The sequence below is a fragment of the Triticum urartu genome, chromosome 7A (genome assembly GCF_056163025.1).
Source record: "Triticum urartu cultivar PI428250 chromosome 7A, HENAU_Tu73, whole genome shotgun sequence".
NCBI classification, from domain to species: domain Eukaryota; kingdom Viridiplantae; phylum Streptophyta; class Magnoliopsida; order Poales; family Poaceae; genus Triticum; species Triticum urartu.
The window spans coordinates 687,232,366-687,256,254 of NC_141879.1; the positions used below are offsets into that span (position 1 = coordinate 687,232,366).

General features: G+C 44.1%; 3 protein-coding genes across 4 annotated transcripts; 1 reads left to right on the forward strand and 2 right to left on the reverse strand.

Annotated features, from left to right (window-relative positions):
- The first annotated feature begins 1,093 nt into the window (after positions 1-1,093).
- Positions 1,094-11,688, forward strand: LOC125521704 (villin-3-like). Of its 2 annotated transcripts, XM_048686761.2 has the most exons (24): positions 1,094-1,334; positions 3,510-3,629; positions 3,943-4,042; positions 4,442-4,510; positions 4,604-4,846; positions 4,957-5,134; positions 5,212-5,344; positions 5,476-5,638; positions 5,985-6,132; positions 6,239-6,339; positions 6,478-6,633; positions 7,040-7,108; positions 7,195-7,263; positions 7,368-7,505; positions 7,627-7,755; positions 9,155-9,302; positions 9,428-9,438; positions 9,523-9,663; positions 9,750-9,878; positions 9,970-10,035; positions 10,414-10,738; positions 10,823-11,052; positions 11,142-11,322; positions 11,427-11,687. In XM_048686761.2, the coding sequence occupies exons 2-23, from the start codon at positions 3,574-3,576 to the stop codon at positions 11,253-11,255; spliced, it is 2,916 nt and encodes a 971-aa protein (XP_048542718.2). In that variant the 5' UTR covers positions 1,094-1,334; positions 3,510-3,573; the 3' UTR covers positions 11,256-11,322; positions 11,427-11,687. The 2 variants fall into 2 exon arrangements, with proteins under 2 accessions (XP_048542718.2, XP_087392112.1); XM_087535986.1 differs by lacking the exon at positions 1,094-1,334 and having other exon boundaries at positions 3,559-3,629; positions 11,427-11,688.
- A 708-nt stretch (positions 11,689-12,396) lies between these two features.
- On the reverse strand, positions 12,397-14,590 carry LOC125522693 (protein DETOXIFICATION 16-like). The gene is made up of 6 exons (XM_048687731.2): positions 13,659-14,590; positions 13,501-13,587; positions 13,349-13,405; positions 13,017-13,255; positions 12,803-12,921; positions 12,397-12,709 (listed from the first exon to the last, which is right to left on the reverse strand). The coding sequence occupies exons 1-6, from the start codon at positions 14,453-14,455 to the stop codon at positions 12,536-12,538; spliced, it is 1,473 nt and encodes a 490-aa protein (XP_048543688.2). The 5' UTR covers positions 14,456-14,590; the 3' UTR covers positions 12,397-12,535.
- A 4,921-nt stretch (positions 14,591-19,511) lies between these two features.
- Positions 19,512-21,490, reverse strand: LOC125523527 (protein NUCLEAR FUSION DEFECTIVE 4). The gene has a single exon (XM_048688553.2). It carries the CDS (start codon positions 21,447-21,449, stop codon positions 19,635-19,637), a length of 1,815 nt encoding a protein of 604 aa, XP_048544510.2. The 5' UTR covers positions 21,450-21,490; the 3' UTR covers positions 19,512-19,634.
- Between the last annotated feature and the right edge of the window lie 2,399 nt (positions 21,491-23,889).

The following is a 23,889-nucleotide window of genomic DNA, read 5'->3' on the forward strand; positions in this document are numbered from 1 at the left end:
GCGCGTATCATGGATTATTTGGAATATCTATGGAGTATTTAATGGACAGCTTTTCCATAACTAAAGAAACCACCGGTGCAGATTTGCTTTCCTTGGCAGGCCAACTTTGGTGGTGAGTAAACACTTTCCATAGATTAAAATTTTTCATAACTGGCTACCCTACACCCTGACGGATGCGCTACAACTTTTCGCGCCCTACCTATACCTAGGCACAACGGATACCTATTTCTAAGGCGGCGTGTTCGTGTGCCAAATTATAACATGTCCCTAGCGGCGTAATACTTGAACTGCTATCGAAGTTGGACAACTTTTCGCCCATTTTTTTATACAAGTGTGAAGTAGCCCGGTGCACGTAATTGTGTGATACAATGATGTTGTTCTATGAGATGACGTAAATTCTTAACAGTTTTCCGGCAGCGAGCCCAAGCGTTCTTCATTTGTCGGTGGTCTTTCCATAAGTTCGATGTTGACGGTCATAAAATAAATAAATTTCTTTTCGCGCCAGAACTAACTAGCGGTATAACGGATAGCCGAGGACTGCAGTTAAATGACAACCATCACAATTTTACGCCATCAATGGTGAAGAGCGCGGAGATCAACGAATCGAAATATGCTTTTCCGATTAGAGAGATCAGTTATTATTTTTACGAACGAACGTGGTTCTTGTATCACTCATATCCGCCCAACCGCAAATTGCGCAAGTCATTTCATGGCGACCTTTGGTAGATCGCAGTACCAAACAAACAACAATGTGGCCTGAATTTGGTCTTGAGGACGGGCGGATTGGACATTATTAGACGTGATTTTAATCCCTAATCTTTGAGTAATACAAGAATTATTATTTTGCAAAAAGGAAAAAACTTTTGGACCAAATACACCACCCCGCCCTCCCCCTTTTCAAATTCCAGGCACCTGCCTAGTTTTGGCCCTTTCAACCCTAGCCCCGCCCCTTTCCTACCGGTGCTTCCTACACTGTCCGATCCATCATCTACGGCCAGGACAAGGTAAGGGCCGGCGCAGCTGCACCTTTGTCTTTTTGTCCCGCGGATATATGTAGCGCCGACCCCCCGAAGAATTCCGCCACCCACAGACTGCCTCCAGCCTGCACCTCCCTCCCGTCGCATCCCGTCTCGTCTCGTCGTCGTGCTCCTCCGCCCCCCATCCCTCCTCCTCCGCAGTCGGCCGCCGGCTCGCCTCCCAGTCTACCCGTGCAGCCGGCGCGTGGCACGGACGGGCTAGCCGGGTAAACCCGCGTCAGTTTCCCCCGTGCTAACTCCAGCCGGCAGGCGGCGGCGACAGCAACCGGCCGGCCGCGATTCGACCCCGACCCCAAGGTATGGACCGAAACGAATCCTCCCCGTGTCTCCTCGCTAATCGTCTTTGCTTCGACGGGAATCGGGAGTGCGACAGAGATTCGTTGGGGCCGAAGGTGCGACGGGCGGCTCGGGGCCGACGACGTGAGTTGCCGAGGATCGGATCTGGGGCGCCGGTATCAATTCGCCGAGGAACGGCCGGCCGTTTTGACCGTCCGTCGTCTGTCCAAGTTTTTCTAGGATTTTGGTTTCCGCTTCGTTTCTCCTCCGGTGCCCGTCGTGATCTGTCTGGCGGAGGCGGCGTTTGTAGCTAGAGTTTCCGTCGTTGTTTTTCTTTCCGTGAGTTGGATCTATGCAGCGGGAAGTCGATTCAGTTCTTGTCTGGAGACGTTGGCTCCAACCTGATTCATGGCGTCGGTGTCGTCGTCGAGTGTAAGCTGGGTGTCAGGCCTAGCAGAGAAACTGTTCCGTGAGTTGGATCTGTGTAGCAGCGGGAACTCGATTCAATTCTTGTCTGCCCTTTTTCTTTTCTTTTTGAGGGGTAATTCTTGTCTGCCTGAAGTTTTTTTTTTTGAGACAATCTTGTCTGCCTGAAGTGGCTGCATGAAGTCGATTTTTGTCTGCAACTGCTGTCTCGCTCCGGTCCTGACGGCGTCCGGTCCTGAATTCAGGCATACTGCAGAAAATCTAAGTACGAAGAGAATAAAAAAGTAAAGTCGTAGTAGTTTATCGTATTTGGGCCGGATACCACGACTCTCTGGCGCTGTGGGCCTGTGGCGATCCAAGAAAGAAAAGAGATCGATTTCCTTCCTGTGTCCCTCCCTCTCCGCTGGCCGACGCCGCCCGCTGCACCCACCGCCGTCACCCAAGTTGCCGCCGGTGTCCGCACCTCGCCCCGCCCCGCCCCGCCCTAGATTGCGTTCGTGTGTGCTCTCTCGTCGCCGTTGCCCATTGCGCCGCCGCTGTCATTCCCACTCCAAGCGGGCCATTCCCCTGCTCGCCGCGCATGGCTGCCTTCCGAACGCCCCGCCCAGATCCCGGCAGCCTCGGCGCCCGCGCATGCCAAATCACGGGTCACAGCGGCACTAGCACCCCAGCGCGGCGGCCCCCGTCCGCGCTCCGGCAGCCCAGATCCGATCGGCCGCCAAGCCTGCCCGCGCGGGTCACATATGACATATCATGGTGCTCCGTGAACAGGGGCTGGCGGAATGGATGCGAACCCAACCACCGTCCGTCCAGAGATGAGGCGACCGTCAGGAAGACTCCTCGTCCTCGCCATCCACTGCCTCGCGCTCTCCCACGCCACCGCCGCCACCGCTGCTCAGCCTCACCCTCGCTCTGCTCCGTGCCCTTGCTGCACAGGTTGGCTCCACAAGCTGAGAACTGAGAGACAATCAGAACAGACGAGCGATGCTGCTTTGGCAGGAAAACCAACACGTATTGTCTAGATTAATCACCCAGGCCTACACTAACATTTACCTAAGTTTGTATTTATTTACCGATTAGATAAATCTTAGTGTATGATGTGTGCTTTGACTTCGTACCATTTGGTTGATCAAATTTTGCCTCTGTTGTGGACTTGTGGATTCATCTTAAGGATGTTCAGAACCTAGAACCTCAAATTTTAGGCGCTAATGACTTGACAGCGAGTGGATTTTTAAACATGTCCATATACAGAGTCCAGGTGTGCATACCTGCATCTCGTTTCCACCGGCGGGTGTGGGCGGTTTCAGATTGGGCGCAGCTTTATTGAATACCAGACATGTGTCCAGATCTTCTCTTTATTGTCTCAAGTTCAGTAAATTAGCTAGTGATTGGAAATCGATTAATTTAACTGGTCATCGCAAATCTTAGGTTTGTATTGCACTACATGCTCAATTGGATATGAGCAACTCTTGGTGTATACTCCAAGATGGTTGACATTGGATCTGTTTTGTAATAGCTAAACCTTCGACTGTATCGAAAATAAGTCTTCTGGACTGCTGCCGCTGTTATGGGCAAGCTCTCAAGGTTTTGGTATCATGCTGCTCTCAGTGAGCTGTTTGAGTAGGAAGCATTTTATGCTTTTGAGTTTTTGCTAGCTAAATATGTATGTGAAAAGTAATTTGTACTGTTTGTGAATATTCTTGTTCAAGATTATTTTAAAGCTTTCGCTGCTGCATATGGAATTTCTACTTATGAATTTTTTTATTGCAGTACACGCCTTCTCTTCTGTATCGAAGCAAAAGAGACTTTAGACTAGTCAAAATCTAGGGGTACTATGGTGATCTCAATAAGGGAAGTGGATCCTGTCTTCAAAGGGGCAGGCCAAAAGGAGTATCCTTCAATTGCTAATTTGGTCACTGAATTACATAATAATTTTGACTTATTTTTCCTATATTGGTCTATGTCATATATTTTTATTTCTCATTACTGTTATGCGGTGCTGTTTTAAATTAATGATGTGTATTCAATAGGAAATTTGTAGTACACATAGGTCAGCTACACATTTGATGGCTGGAAGTCTTGAGAAAATATCACATTTAGTTAATACACTAGCGAGCATGATGCTGCAATTGGTATACAATTACATTGCTTTGTATAATATTTGTTAACTTATCCGTGGATAGTCATCCTTAACAACCCTTAGTGGACTGGAGATATGGCGAATCGAAAAGTTGCAGGCTGTTCCTGTTCCCAGGGAATCACATGGGAAATTTTTCACAGGAGATTCTTATATAATATTAAAGGTACTCTACCCTTTCTGTATTGTGTAGATGTGCCTAAGTTCTGTGATTAATTATGTAAGAGAAATTGGTCTAGAGATCTATATGTTTGTCAACAATGTAACTAATTTCATTCCTAAGATTGTATTTGATCTCAACCTCACTGAATATTGAATTATCCTGCCTCCTTTCTTACCATAATGAAGCAATCTTATACTGGATGCAGTTATTATTTTCTAACATGTTTGATTGTTTCACATCTTTTTTATGTGATGTAATAATGATGATGATAATATCGTCAGCGTATTGGAGATATGCCACCTCTTTAGGAATTAATTACTCTGTTTGTAATAGTAGTGAGAATGCAGTTGTTTGTATTGATTTGTCATATTGAGATTATTAATTACTTTATCATTGGAACAGACGTCCGCCCTCAAAAATGGTTCTTTTTGTCAAGAGATCCATTATTGGCTTGGGAAAGATACCAGTCAGGTTTGCTATTACATTTCAATCTCTCATGCTAGTTGCAGATATCCTAGTTAATGAAATGGCAAATTCACTTGTTTTAGTTTAATTAATAAATAGGATGAAGCTGGTATAGCTGCAATCAAGACTGTGGAACTGGATGCTGCTCTTGGTGGACGTGCTGTACAATACCGTGAAGTACAAGGAAACGAGACTGAAAGATTTCTTTCATACTTTAAACCTTGTATCATACCAGTGGAAGGTGGAGCTGCATCTGGTTTTAGGCAGGCTGTAGTCAATGAGCGGGAGTATGTGGCACGATTATTTGTCTGCAAAGGAAAACACACGGTCCAGGTTAAAGAGGTGAAAAAAAATCTGCTTCCCCTGTAAAAATTTCCTGCTTGTATTTTGTCACTGCCATTTTCTGTGATAGCTACCAAACTAACATGCCGTGTTGCTCTTCCCCATAACAGGTTCCTTTTGCACGGGCATCACTGAACCATGATGACATACTTATCTTGGATACTAAGTCAAAGATATTCCAATTCAATGGATTGAATTCGAGTATTCAAGAGAGGGCTAAAGCCCTGGAGGTTGTGCAATACCTCAAAGATGCTAACCATGAAGGAAAATGCGATGTGGCTATGGTTGGTAAGTTCATGTTTGAACAAAAGGTCTAAATTGGACAAAGTCCTTTTTTCCAGAATTATAATTTACTCTTTCAACAGATGATGGAAAGTTGATGGCAGACGCTGATGCTGGTGAGTTTTGGGGTCTCTTTGGTGGATTTGCTCCTCTGCCAAAAAGGACATTTTCTGAGCTCGATGGAAAAGATAATGATTTCCCTTCAAAGCTGCTCTGGTAATATATTACAGGAAACATATCATAGGGGATTTCAATTCTTTCTACAGTAAATGCACTCCTAAATCTGTGGTTAGGTTGCATATCTGTTTTCCCCTACTAATCAATATCATTTTTCTTTATATTTTCAGTGTAAATGAGGGCCAAACATTTCCCTTGGATTGTGAAGATCTAACAAGAGAGCTGCTAGATTCAACAAAATGCTACTTTCTGGACTGTGGATCTGAACTTTATGTCTGGATGGGTAGAGAAACAGTACTTGAAGATAGGAAACAAGCAGGACTGGCCGCTGAGGTAACATCTTCTTGTTTCTGCTCTCTGGACTGAATAATTTTTATGGTTGGTGATAATTTAGCAGCTTAGATTGATGGAGTGGCATATATGATTGAGAGTTTCTGGTTCAAAGGCGGTTTAATTGGTTTCCACAACTTAACTATCGTTAGGGGAAAAAATCCTACGACAGGTGGATCCCAGAGATATTAAGTTAGACACGGCATGCATCACTATGGTGATGAACCATATAATTGCTTATGGAAACGTGGCCACCTAAAGCTTTTGTTAGGCCCAGATTAATAATTTTATTTTTGCAGTGGCAAGTATTAACTTTTCCATGATGGTGCTCGTATTCTCACTTATGTAGGAGTTACTCCGTGAAGGAAATCGGCCAAGATCTCACATCATTCATCTCATGGAAGGATTTGAGACGGTTATATTCCGGTCGAAGTTCAGTAAATGGCCCAAGAAAGTTGAGACAGTTGTGTCAGTTGAAAGCAGAGGAAAAGTTGCAGGTTAGAATCGATATCATGGATTACTTTTTCTTATTAATCATGGATTATATATTTTTTATTTTTCTAACACTATTAAAATTATTGATATATAAATAATTTTTTGTAGCCCTTCTGAAGCGCCAAGGATTTAATGTTAGGGGTGTGGCAGAAGCTGCTCCTTTGAAGGAAGAGTCTCAAGCTCACATTGACTGCACAGGAAACTTACAGGTCAGTCCAATTTCCTTTCTTGCTAAATATTTGCAACAAGACCAATCACATACTTCGCAGTTATAGCTGCTGCATTATTGCTTGTTGAGCGGTGGTGAGAAAACACTTGTTGAACTGTTGTGGGAAAACACTTGTCAGGTTTGGCGTGTAAATGATTGTGAAAAGACGTTCCTTTCGTTCTACGAACAATGCAAGTTCTACAGTGGAGATTGCTATATCTTCCAATATAGCTACCGTGGTGGTGATGGCGAGAATTGTCTTATCGGTACTTGGTTTGGCCAGAAGAGTATTGAGGTAACTATTTAACATGTGCTATCTTTTGAGTGTAAGTTTCTGAGACAAAAGTAACGTATAAGATCATGAAAATGTACTAGATAGATTACTGGTTAATGGGAGTTAGTAAACTGCAAGTTCTCTTGCCTCCCCGGATTTGTTTCTCTCTGAGATTCATGACAGCAATCACTGCCTTCCTTTACAATTTGGATATTTTTTTCTTCATGCTGTACTAACATGTACTATATACAATATTTCAAGATGCCTTTGTGTTGTGGTAAGTGCGAATATATCGAGCATACCTTTTCTCTTATGGAGAAAAACTTTGGATTAATTAGAATATGAGTGGGCCACATTTCTAGACATACTTGAAAGCTCTCAAGCTCGAGAATAATTAACTAATCATGTGTTTTTTTTGTGACGACAGGAGGAGAGGAGTGCAGCCACTTCCCTTGCTCATGCGATGGTTGATTCACTAAAATTCCAGGCAGTTCTGGTAAAATAATCAACTTTGTCTGCGGCTGAAAAAATCGTAAAAGCATGCTTGATTATTTCAACCTAAAAAAGCTCTGGTTATCACAGGTTCGCCTTTATGAAGGAAAGGAGTCCATGGAGTTCTTTACTATATTTCAGAATTTGGTTATATTCAAGGTCTGCCTTTTACTAACTCTTCTGTTAAGCTTCACTGCCAAATGTATCATTTTACTCTGACAATATATGCACCCTTACATTGTGAAAAAATCTCAATAATGCAGGGTGGTGCTAGTACTGGATACAAAAAATATGTCTCAGAAAATGGCACTGAGGATGATACATATTCGGACAACGGTGTTGCACTTTTCCGGGTTCAAGGTTCAGGACCGGAAAATATGCAAGCGATTCAAGTTGACACGGTACATTCGGTTTCAGTCTATCTTCACTGGACATGGCATTGTGCTCATGATATTAAGTCCATTTTATCTTAGCTCCTATTTATGCCAGATGTTTTAAATTTGATATTGTACTTCTTACCAGGCAACACCATCGCTGAACTCTTCTTATTGTTACATACTACATGATGGAGACACACTATTTACTTGGGTTGGGAACCTAAGCTCCTCAATGGACCACGGGCTTGCCGAGAGGCAGCTAGATGTGCTCAAGGTATGACTACGATCATGTCGTGCAAATGTGTTTGATCATTCAAATGAGCTGCTATGCTGCCACATCACACTGACTGACTTAATATGATATTTAATTTATCTGTATGTGTTTCTATTTCCCAATCTTATCTAGTTTTCATTTTTATAAAATGTTATGGACACTTAGTCACTATAAGAACCTGAACCATGTTGTGGAGATGATTTATATTTTATTGCTTTCTGGTTAAAATTGACAATTCTGAACTTGCCACGACACCTCAGCCAAAAATAACCCCTTCCCGAAACTTTAGCCAAATCTGACCCTTTTAGGTCAGTGCTGGCCGCCCTGGCATTGAGGCAGCACAACCCTAGCACTACTTAGCACCATCGTCAATGGTGCTGATGAGGTGCCCATCCTCGCTGGTGACTTGGACGGTTGACCCTATGTGTATAAGTTCAGTGCCAGCGAGCATTCCTTATCCTACCCGACCTAAACGCCACGGGCCCTGGCCCTGACCCTGATCCTTGCAACATGTAAATGCTCCGTGCAGCTGTGGGTGGGCCACCCTTCCACTAATGTAGTCCCCGAGGCACAGCCGAGAGAATATCCAGTGGAAACCAAGTTTTGGTGGAAACATGTGAAAATCAATTGGAAAATATCATTCTGATGTTTCAAAAATTCTGTCAAATATACACTGTAACATGTTTCACAAACATTGTAACATTTCAAAATTAAATTAAATTTCACACGCGAGCTATGGAAAAACACAGCATCAATTTCAGTAATCTCCCATTTTTATACGTTTCACTTTTTTGGTTGCTGAACTATGTTTTTTCATAGCTCCCAAGTGAAATTAAATTTGAAACTGCTTGTGGAACGCACCTCTCCAACACACTGTGTCCCAGTTCTTTTGGTCGATTCTTCCAGAATCTTGAAGCCATATTTTTTGACAATCATAGCTATTTAGATCTTAACTTGCTAGGGTTGTCAAAAAGGTATGAGTTTAAGATTTGGGAGAATCTTAGGGGAGGTCCGATTCTCAAGATTCTGGGAGAATTGGGCAAAAGAACTGCGCCATGTATTCGTTCTGATGTTTCAAAACATTTGACCAACCATGGCACTGACCTACCCAACATCCTCGTCAGAGAACCTGGTGCCCTTTGCGGCATGTGAACGCACCGGTGAGTAGTGCTACCGCAGCGGTTGGGTTGCTGGCACTGACCGGAAGGGTCAGATTTACCTAAACTTTCTGGGAGGTTTTTTTTTTTGGCTGAAGTTTTGTGGCAAGATTATAATTAGAGCACATCTTCTATACCATAGTTTATTTAGCTGTAACACATCCAATTGCTGTGCACGACTGGCATCAAACATATATCATGTATGTCATAACACTGACCCTTTCCATTCTGCTCATCCACAGCCAAATCTCCAGTCAAGATTGCTCAAGGAAGGATCAGAATCTGATCAATTTTGGAAGTTACTTGGAAGCAAGTGTGAGTACCCAAGGCAGAAGATTGCGAGAGATCAAGAAAGTGACTCTCGTTTGTTCTCTTGTACCTTTTCAAAAGGTAAAAAAAGTTCATAACATTTCTCGTATCCATTCATTTCTCTTAGACGGTTATCGACGTACTGTACTTACTCGTTTTCTCCTTTTGAATTAATATTTTCTGTGGCATACATTGGGGTAATGAAGGGGTGCTTAAGGTGAGCAATTCTAAAGTTTATACTTATTATTATGAAGATAAGAAAACATGATGAGAAATTAATGGTGGTCTGCTGATGTTGCAGGCTAGAGAGGTATTCAATTTTACACAAGATGATATGATGACAGAGGACATATATATTTTGGACTGTCATTCATGTCTCTTTATATGGGTTGGACAACATGTGGACACAAATATACGAGCACGTGCTTTGAGCATTGGAGAGGTATGTGAGAATATCATGATTTCTCAGTGTATATAGAAAGTTTGTTTTAGTTTACGCTGGATTCACGAAGCTTCCATTTCCGCCAGAAATTTATTGAACTTGACATTCTAATGGAAAACTTGTCACAAGAAATGCCACTTTATGTTATCACTGAAGGAAGTGAGCCCCAATTTTTCACAAGGTTCTTCTTCACTTGGGACTCTGCAAAATCAGCTGTAAGCATTTTTCCTTGTGGGTTCATATGTTTTTTCTATCGTGTAAACTTCAGAAGCTAACCTCATGTGTTTTGTCTTATAAATGACTCAGATGCATGGTAACTCATTTGAACGGAGGCTGTCTATAGTGAAGAATGGAGTAAAACCAATAAGAGATGTAAGACTTCTGTAGCTTTTGATTTCCTTTTGAATCTCCTAAATTTTCTCTCTGTATATTTCTCCCAAGTTATTGCAGCACTCTTCATTGGAACATTAGTAATAGGAATGTTTGTATATTGGTGGTACTCATTAGTCATGACTAACTGAAATAACCTCGTGATGCCATTGGCTGATTGTCTATGTTTTTGCTAGTAGTATATTTTAAGCCAATACCACATAGATGCCAGGATAAAAATGCTACTACCATCAGACGTAAATTTTGAGCATTTGTTGAACACTGTATCATGTATGAACATATGAGATGCCCAAATGGCATTACCAGGTGGCATATGCATTCCTTCTCATAAAGCTGAACTTTTGGTTATGTAATTGGCAGAAGACTAAAAGAAGACCGACATCATCATCACACACTGGAAGATGCATTGTACCTGATAAACCTCACAGGAGAACTACGTCTTCCAGTCCTGACCATGTAAGAGTTAGAGGAAGGTCGCCATCATTCACTGCATTGGCTGCCAACTTTGAGAACCCAAATGCCCGAAATCTGTCAACTCCACCTGTTGCTACAAAGCCGTCTCCAAGGACGACTCCAAGGACTTCCCCTGAACCTGTGAAGTCACACCAGAGGTCTGAATCAATCGCTGCAATCTCCGCTTTGTTCGAGCAGCCTAGGCGAAATCTGATACCGAAGTCAAGGAAAGGTATGCTAGCATTCTCGGCAAGGAATACATTTTACTACCTTGCAAACATCTTATCTGCTATGAACTTATCATTGTCCAAAGCAGGTCGTGCTGTAAACAAACACCAACCTGAAGCAAGCAAACCTGAACCAGAGGCAAATGCCAAGGAGACCACCCCTGCTGTGGAGGATGGGCAGACTGTAACTCCAGCGAAACAGGAAGATGCAAAGGAGGGTCAACCGGAAGGCGTGGAAGGGCTTCCTGAGTACCCTTATGATCACCTGAGGACATCTTCCACCGATCCTGCCACAGCCATTGATCAAGCCAGGCGCGAGGTATCCTACTGTTCTCATGACGCCCATATCATCTACGCCTCCTCCATACCTGACAGTCTAATTAACACGGCTGCATTGGCACCTTGCAGATGTACCTGTCTTCGGCGGAGTTCAGGGAGAAATTCGGGATGACGAAGGAGGCTTTTGCCAAGCTGCCAAAGTGGAAGCAGACTAGGCTCAAGATCACGCTCCAGCTGTTCTAAAACCTTCTGCTGTGTGACAGGCTGTTGTATCTGCGTAGTGAATGAACGGCAGCGAGATGTTTCAAAGGTAAATCTCATTCGCCACAGGCACATCAGGATCTGCAAATGTTATATCTGCTTGCAATCAATCATTTCCCCTTTTGAAACCTGACATTTGCGGTGCTTTTTTAGGTGAACTAGCAGGTGTTCTGCTGATGCATGAATTGGAGATAGAAAGGAATAGTTACAGGCTTGTATCATTTTTTCGAGCTGGAGGGTGTCCTGAGGACAGTAGCGTTACAAATATATATATATATATGATGTAAGTTAGGCAATGAATGAACCGGGCGAAGGAGCCCTTCTGTCAGAAAACTTGGGCGGTGGAAAAATGGTGTACCAAGAGTGTTATGTAAAACGTTGGCTGTTGTCTTATACTTCCAAGTTTGTTGTCTAAAGTGCTCATTCCCTGTGCAATTTTGTGATCGAACTTACAATCCCTATTCTTTCGGAAATGTCTGACCTAAATGTTTTAGACATGGGAAAACAAATGTTTTTCATGACAATTTATATTGGCGCGAGGATGACAAATTTAGTATACAAGCACGGCAATTTTCTGTCAAAAAAATGAGCTGAGGCAGATTTGTCATGCCCGTGAACTAAACTTGTCATCCTCGAAGACCACAAATTGCGATGAAAAACGTTCGATTTGCCATGCCTAAAAATCTGACGTTAGCTAGATATTCGGGTCCTTTTGATTGACCTCTTTCTAGGGGTTGTTAACTTATTGGCAACTCTATTTCTGAGGAGCAGCTGCTCAAATTTACTTCTCAGAAGGTTATCCTCCCTCTCACCTGCTCCCTCTCCTTCCCCTGCCTCCCTTCTCCGAATATTTCCTCCCTGTATCAGCTACTTCATTCAGATTCAGAGATATACTAGTGCTATCAGCGGCAACTTCCTGTGTTCCTTACAGTGACATTGTGTGATTCCTCAACAAAATACGCTCTACATCTCCAACTATGCTAAATGCAAAGTATATATTAAGCATATATTCCGCATGACAGAAATAGTCAATAGGAAATAAACAATTTCTTACAAAATTATTAACAATCTCACTCTCTCAAAAAACAGGAGAAAAATAATTGACAATATCAAGTGATGCTGGTGACACTATAATCTTAGCCCACAATATTCACATTTTCTACCCACTCCTCGAAGCAAATTGGCCTGTCTATACACATAACAATCAGCCGAAGGATCTTCATGCAAACGGAAGAGAAGTTCCTAACACCATGTCTTTTGCCTTAGTTGACTGAAACCAAATAAAGAGGGGTCACGCATTGCTGTCCAAAGGAAAATTCTATGGTGCTGCGCAAATTGCAAGCTATTACCCCATTCTCCCAGTTTATAGAAAGTACGATCCACACGAGCAACACAAGCTTGATGAGGCTGCCGCAGACGATGCCGAGCCAAAGCCCCTATTGGTTCGGAGCCACAACAATTTCGTTCTTTCAGGCATATTCATGTAGTTTCCCGGCACAATGTTAAGTTCATTCTGACATAGTACGTACCATCCCGTTCAAATGCAGGACGAATGCAAGCAACACGGCCAAGGGGATGCCCGCCAAGTAGAACGCGGCGAGGTTGACACGTGCGCCGATCTTCTGCTCACCACATCCATAGAGCACACCTGTTTGTGATGTTCAGACAAAGATCATGTCACTATGTGTCTATGTTTGATATTGTTGTAAATCTGTGACAATGTGGGGAATTTCATCTATGTACCTGAAAGAGATGTGTGGATTCCATCTATGAAGAAAGATATGGCCAGGACAGGGATCATCCTGGCAATGTATGTGACGACTTCCTCCTCGTTGCTGTACATGTAACCCCAGGATTTGCGTAGCAAAATCATGGTGATGGAGATCACGGAGCCTGCAAGCAGGGCCATGCACACGACCACTCTGGTTGCCAGCCTCGCTGCCTGAGGCCTGCCGGCGCCGAGTTCGTTGGAAACGCGCGTGCTGTATTGCAAATGAAGGAAAAAGCAGAGACAGACACCCATCAGCATATACATATGCAGCACTAAGCATTTTTGTTTGAAAGTTTCACTGCACCTTACGGCTGCGCAGAGACCCGATGGCACCATGAACATGAGAGCGCCGGTATTAAGACTGCACAATTCAGTAATGCAATACTCAGAGAAGTAGGGGAAGGCAAAAAAAATTGGTGAATTGTGGATTATAAAAAGGTCTCTTGGTTTGATCACCATATCGATAATACTGAGGTTTCAAGCTTAGGATTAGGCAGCAGGCCAGAGAGCAGCACAAGCAGCTCAAACGACCACCATTCCAAGCTGCACATTAAGAAGAATTAGGTATGCTAGCATCCAACGATTAAGAAGAATTATTGAGGGTTTTGTCTCACCAAACCATCATGGCCGAGGGGACGGCGAGCTCGGCGAACTGGCGAAGCTCCTTGAAGGCCTCCATGGAGAACCCAGTCCACGTCCTCTTGCAGGCGCCGGACAGCCTCGTGTACAGGGACAACATGGCCAGGTTCGTGGAGTAGGAGACGGCGGTGGCCAGCGCCGCGCCTTTGCTGCCCATGCCCGCCTTATACACCAGCGCCCAGCAAACAAGGATGTGGCTGAGCGAGGTGACGGCGGAGCTGACCATGACCGGCACGACGATGCTCTGCGTCTGCAAGAACCGGATGTGGCACACGAGGGGGACGTACGGGACGAGGGCCGGGATGAGCCACCGCGCGTAGGCGCCGGCCTCGGCGGCGATGGTCGGGTCCTGGCCGAGGAGCAGGAGGATCCGGGCGGTGCTGGCCCAGACGAGGGCGACGGGGACGCAGGCGAGCGCCAGCACCAGCATCGCCCGCTGCTTGTAGACGCCGAGGAGGCCGTACCGCCGCGCGCCGAACGCCTGCCCGCACAGAGTGTCCAGCGCGCTCGCCATGCCCACCAGCAAGCTGAAGCCGGTCACGTTGGCGAGGGACGTGGCGAGCGAGGCGCCGGCGAGGGGCAGCTCGCCGAGGTGGCCCACGAACATCACCGACACCAGCTGCAGCGCGCACCGGAGGATGCCGCTCGCCACCAGCGGCCCGGCCAGCTGCAGCAGTCGCTTCGCCTCCGCCGCCGCCGCCGCATGCTCGTCCCGCTCCGCGGGTCCGAGCAGCGGCTGCTCGTCCACGCCCGGCTTCTGCATGCTTGTCATCTTTACGGTTTACTGCCTTCAGCTGAGAGCTGGGTGCTGGAGTAATAAGATTGTGAGGAACAGAGGAAGCAGGGTACTGCAACAGAATCTGTGGAAGCTGCGTAGCAAATGATACATTTGTAGTGATTTTCTACAGTCGCTGCCAAGCACTAGACGTTGGTGCGGTGATTGAGACTGCGAGTAAACCAAACAGAAACCTACTGTACAATGTGAAATATAACTTTCCCGCCAAAAACAATGATAACGTGGAATGCAACTTGGTAGCCACTTTGGCTTTGGGCCGCATTAACTAATTAAAGCAACTCATAGATTAACAGGGTGTGGTGGGTGTTCTTACTAGGATGTTTCCAAAAGCAAGCTCATGGTGTCATATAGTAGTATCATTTTTTTTGGCGGGCAAAGTTGTATCTTGTATTTCATATTCAGGATTGCTGACCACATGGTGTATGTGGTGAGCAATCTTAAAACAAATATTGTCGGTTGCTATTTGGGTTATTCGCGCTAACCAGATGGAGCGCACATCAGGTGTGTAGCACCAGGCAATTCCCATTGCAAGCCTCGATAGTCTACCAACCACGACCCATCAAATATCACACACCATGAAGCCAAGGAGTCTTCTTCTTCGGTGGTAGGCCCTGTGTTGAGTAGGCAAAAAATTTCTGGAACCCTATGCAAGCTCTAAAATAAATAAGACCTACCTCCGAGTGGTAAATCTATAAATATGTGTCAACACACAAAAACAAATATTACCAATGACTCGTTATGCGGGAAGATCTGATTTCTACAACCCTCTGAATTGTCGGTGGTGGATTGTAAGTGTTGAATGGAGAACGGGATGTAGTCGGACTAATGAACTTGTGTCATTCATTGATCATCAGATTGGCATTTATACAAGGCTCCTTAGCTTCAAACTATAGTGTGTTGGATGCCTTGTGATCTTTGCTTTTGAGCTATAGAAATTGTTTTATCTAGCTCGGTGTTATGTCTGTTATCTTTGGTTTATAAGACTATTTTTGATCTCTCTTGACTTTATCAATTTAAAGTCGGGCACTGCTATCGCTTAAAAAAGGCACACCACCTTTCCAATTCATCAACTAGAATCAAGTGGCTGCACGGAAAATCCATCATGCGAGGCACGGAGCATTAAATTAGAATAAACCAAACCTAATCGTATCTCCAAGCATTCGTTGTGTCTGGGTACTCTACCCCCAAATGTCTTCGGAGATCTCAATTCCAGTTGCTCAATAATTGATCATATCCATGCTTGCAGTTCGCATGTCTTTATGGTAGTAGTATTTAGTTAATTGCTTCTGGCTAGCTTGGTTATAGCTGTCAATGGCCCCTAGATAATTCCTTCCAACGTGCAGCTCGAGCGTAAGATACCCATTTGACTACTTCTGACACAGGAATTTTGACACGGAATGCATATACAGGTCCCATGTAATCCTACCCAAAAAATGGATTAAGCCACATAAGTTTCTTGCACACACAATTGCAACTTCACTTGATAGGACATTCGCAGGGGCATGTAATTGCGTGGGCACTCACTTGCCAAGCTCTGCCGTCCGCTCGATTTGCCTTGCGAAAGCGTGGTAACTTTGACCTCGGGGAAGGAAGTTGTCTAAAAACATATTCTCGATAACTTGTGTGTAAATAGTGTGGTAATATATGGACCACAAGCGTGGTAATTCACGCACAAACACCACAGTAACTTTATTCTAAAGAAAGTTGTTGAAAACGTACCACATAACTCATGTATAAATAACATGATAATATACGCACATCCAAGCTGATAATTTACTTAGCTCATGCCTGGTATTTATTTGTAGAAAAAAAAGGTTGTCAGAATATATCAAAATCGTATCTAGTTTCGTAGGCCTCACAGAGATGGAGTTTTTATGTGAAAACAATTTTTTGATGGATTGACGGTTTGAGCTATAAAATATTTTAAAGTTTCAAAATATGGAGAATTTAGAATGACATCAACTTTTCCCCCTCTAATGCATGCACACATGTACATGTGAAGAGAAGATTGGAGGAACTATTTTTGTGCTCGGTAATTTATGTGTAAACAGCATAATAATTTATGCACAACCCACATGATAACTTGTGTAGCACGCGCGTGGTAACTTTTTACCTGAAGAAAAAGTCGTGGAAGCATACCAACATGGGATTTCGTTTCGATGATCTCGTCGCGATGAATTTTTTACATGGAAATGGATTTTCAATCAGAGCGATGATTTGAGCTACCAAACATTTTGAATTTTGATTTTCGAAAGAATCTTTGATGACATCAGCTCATCAAATTTGTCTTACATGCATGCACTTACTTTTGGAGGTACACATACATGCATTGCTTTTCCTTGGACCACGGCAGCCACATTAAGAAAAAGGAAAGGAGGAGCTCACGAACACATCGAGGGAATCTGAAAACCGTTCGGATTTGTTGCTTATAAACATAAATTTTGGTAGTTATCACACTCCTTACACATATTATAGGACTATACTTTTCAGTTTTCACCATCAGTAGAAGTTTTTTGACTTAATGCAACACTTCTCTAAATCAGAAGATGTACTATATTTAAACTTTTAAACATTATTATATTGCAATATATTTTTGGGCTTGGCGTGCTTGTCAAAGTTCTAATCAATTCTCTTGGATTATGTTTGATTTTTTATGGAGAGAAAATACAACAGTTATAATAATGATTCTTATGTGATACAAATATAATAAACAAAAATTAAGAAAACTTAATGCCTTCTAAGTGTATGTACTTTCAATAAGAATTTCAATCAGAAAAATAATAAATGGTGAAGATATTGCCCGCTCATGACACGGTCTAAGTTAATTATGGCTAAGTTCATGATTAAATGTTGTATCTCACAGCTCACGGTGATAGTCGGGGATCTTTTTTTTTCTGAAGGGGTGATCTAGAGCTAAGCAATAAACTTGCTAGCAGCCATCAAATCTGAATAATAATGTAGCTTAGCCGCGGTCTGGATTTAAATACATGTGCCATGTGAAGACACTAGCCAGCCACACACTTGCCAGCTGAATAGAAAAGGTACATTTTGTGGGTGAATAAAAATGTTCTACCTATAACTTACGCTAATATCTGACTGATAAATTTATATGTGTATCATCACGTAGCTGTCATACTTGATGTGTTTCATCGTTTGCTCATCGGACAAGACACCATCGTACAACTACAGAAACTCCTACAAAATGAAGTCGTCTCGTCGTGCCGCCAATCAAGATTAGGCACATCACATTCCCAAGTCAACGAGAATCAAGTGGCTGGACATACATAAAATACATCATGTAAGGCACGGAGCATTAAACTATGATAAACCAAACATATAATCATACCTCCCAAGCGCTCGTTCTACCTCAGTATTCTATCCCCAATATCGTTGGAAATCTCAGTTCCTGTTTGCTCAATAATTGATGGTATCCATGCTCTTGCAGTTTAATCACACGGTTGTAGTATTATTTAGGCCAGTACTCGTCGAGCATAAGAAACTTATTTGACCATCATGACCTTTGTTTTTCGGGTTCCACTTCAGTACATCCCTCTTAATTGAATCAATGGTGAAGAAAAACATACCCTTCACATAAGAGGGTATAATCACTGTTGTCAACAAGTCCGTCAACTTTCCACCGTGTCTGATGTGCGTTCTGGTTGGTTGTCTCATAATGCTGCTCGATGTAGAGAACACATAACATGGAGACTAGATGATGCGCTGTGCGTTGCAACGGAATCAGTTGCAATATATTTCGAGAAATTTGATTGTATGAAAAATGAATATTCGAATTGATATTATATGAACTAAAAAAGTACATATTAGATATAGTATTTGATTTTGTATAGCTGAGTATTTGATTTTGTATAGCTCAAAATGATTATTAAATATAAGAATATAATGAAAACTTCTCAAATGCATGTAGTGCACCTTTGATGATGTGACATGTGTGGTGAGGTGGAATTTTTGCTTGGGATCAATCAATAATATATTTTTCACATGTGGTTGCCCTTTCATGATATGACACGTGTGCATGTTAAGATATTAGAAATACACCTCATATAGAAATAGTGAGGATTAAGTAAATAGTATATAGGATTCACCAGGAAACTACATGCCTACCCATACATGTGCATCTGCATCTCTCGGTCAAGGTTGAGCACAAGGCTAAGTGGCGGTGTGGAAGCTAACACCATCGATGCAACCTCCAAAGAAACCATATCCGACAGTGGTGCAGGTGCCGAGGAGACGGCAACTGCAAGCAACAACAAGCACCAGAGCCCTCTTGCACTCGGGATCATGGTTTTCACTTTCAGTGAGATTTCAGCGAAATTCACTGAATTTCAGTAGACACTGAAATATTATGTTTCAGCCAAAATATTTCAGCAATTTCAGTACAACACAAGAATTCAAATATTTTTTCAATATATTTTTTCAAATTTTCAAATTTTCAATTGAATTCAAGTGAATATTTCGGTCATTTGGCTGAAATGCAAATTGAAATAACTGAAATTTAGTGAATTTCAGTGATTTTGATTGGTGAAATTTTGCTGAAACTGAAATTGAAAACCATGCGCGGGATACCTCAAGCTAGGGATGACATGTTTCTTAGCTATAAAACCTAAAAATAATAAAAAATATTTTTATGGCAAACAAACGAATAACAATTTTGCTATGTCTCAGTCGACCTAGACTTCGTTATGTCTCAGTCAATAGTATCTTTCTTTGATTTTGCATGGAGATTCGTGCAAAAATGCTTTTCATTTTTTCTTTTTTCTTTTTACATACTATACCACTTTACTTAGACTTGGTGACCTAGCCACACCCAACGTATAAATGTTTTGAGCGCTTCGTAGAAGTTGTGGAAAAAAATCAATGCGCCAAGAAAAGATATTTTGAAATCATTTTGGAGTGCTGTCACACCCCATCCCGTGCACCGATCTTCATGATGATCCTGTCACGATCTTTGCTAGAATTATTTGCAGTCACATGCATGCCTGGTCGTACCATACTAAGAAGAGTCTTTGCCGTGGAAAGTTGGAAACCGTATTACCACATTAATTTGACAGAGAGTAACATCAGAAACAGTACAGGTTCATCCACATCTTCTCTAAACTAAGTACTATTGTTTTAATCGAACGAAATTAGTTAGTTATCACTTGAACTCGTCATTGTTGACCTCCTGCAGTTTCTTGTTCTTCCCCTGCTTCTTTGCCTCGTCCTCCTCTGTAACGACGGTGCCCTCCACCGTCTCCCCTCCTTGATAATCGGCGACTGCGACGACGGGCGCCACCTTGAACTTGGCATAGATGTCACCCTTGTAGAAGTTTCTGGTCCTCCACACGAGCACGAGCGAGACGAGCGCGCCGGCGAGCGTGACCCCCGTGATGATGAGGAACGCGTGCTTGAAGCACATCACCCCCTTGCAGATCTTGTCGCCGACGGCGGCGGCGTGCCCGCCGTGCTGCCTGGCGGCCTCGGCGTCGTACATGCGGCCGGCGATGCGCACGTTGAGCACGTAGGCGCCGATGGGACTGGCTGCGGAGCCGAAGTTGAAGAGCGTGGAGTAGTACTTGAGGCCGAAGACCTCGGAGATGATGGAGAAGAGCAGCGGCCACTGCGCGCCGAAGCAGAAACCAAGTATCACCGACGCGGCGTAGAGGGACTGCGGCACGCCGAAGGCGATCAGGAGGTGGCCGACGCAGGAGAAGAGGAGCACGGCCGTGAGTGCCAGCGGCCGCGGGAACCTGTACCGGGCAACGAAGAACTCAGACATGTAGCCGGCGCCAACTCGGCCGGCGTAGTTCCAGATGCTGATGAGGGAGACGAAGGTGTTGATGCTCTTGTGCGGGTAGCCCAGCGACTGGCCGATCTGCGCCATGTTGTCGATGGCCGTGAGCGTGCCGCCGATGCCGAACACCGACACGACGAAGAGCACCAGCATCTCCACGCTCACCAGCGCCTGCATGATGGTGTAGTCCTCCCCCAGCGCCGGCGGCTTGAACATGTTGGTGAGGCAGCCCTTCATACCACACGACGGCTCGTCGTCCTCTTTCTTCGTGCTTGCTGCAGCTGGTTCCTCGACGGCGATGGCCGGCGGCTGCTGGAGAGACTCCTCGAGCTGGGAGACGGCGGCGTACTCCTCCTTGATGACGACGCCGAGGGGGAGGAAGAGGATGAGGAGGAGCACGGTGGCGCCGACGGCGTAGGCGGCGTGGGAGAAGCTGGGCACCTGCTTCTGCACCACGATCATGACGAGGAGGTAGGTGGCGAGCGCGATGGAGATGTAGAGGAAGCAGAAGAAGGGCTTGCTGTTGGGCTCGTCGCCCTCGGCGCGTCGCCGGTAGGGCAGGACGCGGATGGTGTGGACGAAGAAGATGTAGACGGCGGCGGGGAGCCATGCGATGAGGAGGACGAGGGACTTGGCGTCGTCGCCGTAGATGGCGAGGTAGAGCTGCGTGTAGATGGCGCCGCTGAGGCCGACGAAGCCCTTGAGCAGGCCGATGACGATGCCGCGGCTCTCGGGGAAGTTCTTGACGCAGGCGACGAGCGCGCCGGTGTTGGAGAAGGTGAGCGCGTTGGCGCCGACGCACATGTAGATGCACATGAGCCAGACGGGCGGCGCCGCCGTGCGCTCAGTCAGCGCTAGGTACACCATGAGGTACCCCGCCAAATTCATGCCGGCGCCGATGAGGAGCACGGCCCAGGTGGGCGCCACCTGCTGCACCAGGCCGGAGACGACGCCGACGTTGGTGCCCAGGTCCTTGAAGAAGCCGAGCGTGTTGAGCGTCTGCTGGTTGTACCCCAGCACGGACCGGAGCTCCTTGGAGTAGAGCGCGAAGATGTAGGTCGACCCGGACGCCGCCATCACCACCATGGACGCGAACACCACGTACCACCGGCTGCGCAGCACCCGCCCCACGAACGCCGGGGTGCACATCACTGCCGCAGCCCCCTCGCCGCCGGCCATTTCTGAGAATTGGTGATAGAAAGATAGGTACAACACCAAGTGTGAGCTCTGCTACTTATAGCGACGTGACGACTAGTGTGTACCAGTTGACTAGTATTCTTGCCATGGCATGATGGTAAGCAGTTCATGGACCGAGAGAGACAGCTATGACCAATGGGGCAACCAAAAGATTTGGAGAAATGACAAGTACACGCAAGGTGTAGCTGGTATAGTGGACTTTCGGTCAAGTTGCCGAGATTTGATTGGATGCTACTGCATCTGGTGTTCACCGGCAAGCTCAAGAGAGGGTATTTTACCATGTCCATATGGGCAGCATTGTGTGAGGATTAGTGGCGGCTAAGGTGTGTGGATGTGGACTAAATCCAGCACCGCCGGCACAGCATGGAGTTGACCAAAGACTATTTGGCCTATACCCCGTTGCTTTCAGTTGGCCAACTTTTTCTTCCGTCCCTCCCTGCGTTTTGGAATTAACCATGTGAAACGGCCTGCCTAAGACAAATTCAAGGTGACCAACATAAAATAAATGCTACTTTAGTTATGGTTGAAATTTGACATTGACTACCAAAGTGTCAGTGCGATTAACTGTAGCAGATCCAAAAGAGGCTAGTAATACATGTTCACAAACTTGAAGAAAACATCACCCTCGTTTTTGGTATATATACCTCTAAAAGTATGTTAGATTTCACTGAAAATTTATTCATCTTATTTCATTTGCATGAGGTGGATGGGGGACTAAGGGGTTTTCTGCAAAGTGTGAATCTAAGTGGTGGGGTCTTTGTGCAAAAGTAGCAGAGCTTACCTTGCGTTCGCTTGATGCAGATCGAATGAAAAATAAATAATGGATGACAAACAAACCACCATCATCAAGAACGAGGTCTCTTATAGGAGTAGAGATTGGAGTATCTAAAATAAGATATTATTAGCTGACAAATAACAACCTTGTGTGTTGGTGGTATGATCATTTCCTGTTAAAGAAATAACTTCCCCAGCTTGTCATCGTCAAAAATCCGATATGATAAATCACCAAGGACTAACATGAGCCATTGAAGATGCTATTAACCAACACTTGCTATATAACACGACATAAAATGCAGTTTTTTTTTTGCGGGAACGAACTTATATATGAGGTTGGATAATCAATTTTTCTATGATATTACTTTGTACCAATATATTCTGTCGTCTGAAAATGTATGTGCTCTAAATAATTAAAGGAGTATCTTACGCTCGAGGTGCACGTGGGAAGGATTATTAAGGGGGCATAGACAGCTCTAGCACGGCTAGCTAGAAGAAATGAACTAAATAATATAAGAGTGTGAACTGCAAGCATGGATAGTCAGTTATTGAGCAAACTGGAGTTGAGATGTCCAACGATATTGTGGAATATAGTATTGGGACAGATGGAATGCTTGGAGATACGGCTAGGGTTGGTTTAACATAGTTTAATGCTCGTGCCCCGCATGATGAGGTGATTCCATGGATTTTTCGTCCTGCCACTTGATTCTAGTTGACTTGCTGGGAAGGTGGTGTGCCTGATCTTGATTGCTTACAGCACATGATGTGTATATCACGCAGCTGCTGTCCAATGGACACAAATATGATGGGCTGTAGAGTAGGACAGCTAGCTAGATATGCTACATAGATAAATCAGTTAGATATACAAGTGTGTGCTGTGTAGAACGATTCTACTGTAGCAAAAATGTATTCATTCTATATATGTTGGTGGTATGAGCAATTGTTTGATAGCGTTTTTATCTTCTTTTTCTGCGGTTAGCTAGTTATTTCACATGGCAAAATAATTCAAATTCATACGGCGGCTAAGCGTACATTATGATATGATCCAGATTAGATGGCTGCTAGCAGGTATTTTCTTAGCTCTAGCTAGTTTAAGATCCTATATGATCACACCCTGAAGAAAAGATGATCCATGATCAATGTGAGCTGTAAGATCCAACAATTCATCGCGAGCTTAGCCGTAATTAGCTTAGACCGTGTCATGCTGGACAGCTAAAAGATAGGTTTATACTCTCTTTTCTGCGAAAACATATATTTACACTAACAAGAACAGTGGCGCTATATAGTAGTATATATATTATATTTAGGATTATTTAGCCCAATTCTATTTATTCATAAAATAAAACGTATTAATTCTATTTGGCCAGGCAACTGTGGGGTTTGCATTTTTTCTCTCTTGGTGCGCCTGGTAGTTACTTGGCATGTCCAAACCATTTAAATTCAAGTGAGGGCTAACATACATTATGATTCAGATTAGAGGGCTGCTAAGACTAGCCACAATGGAGAGTAACATACACTAGTAATATACACATATCCCTAAACTATGTTACTACCTTTATAGTGGGTAATGAAGTGTGGTGTCATGCAAAGCTTCATTTATTAGGTTATAGACTCATATTGCATTAGGACATGTGATATTACAGTAACT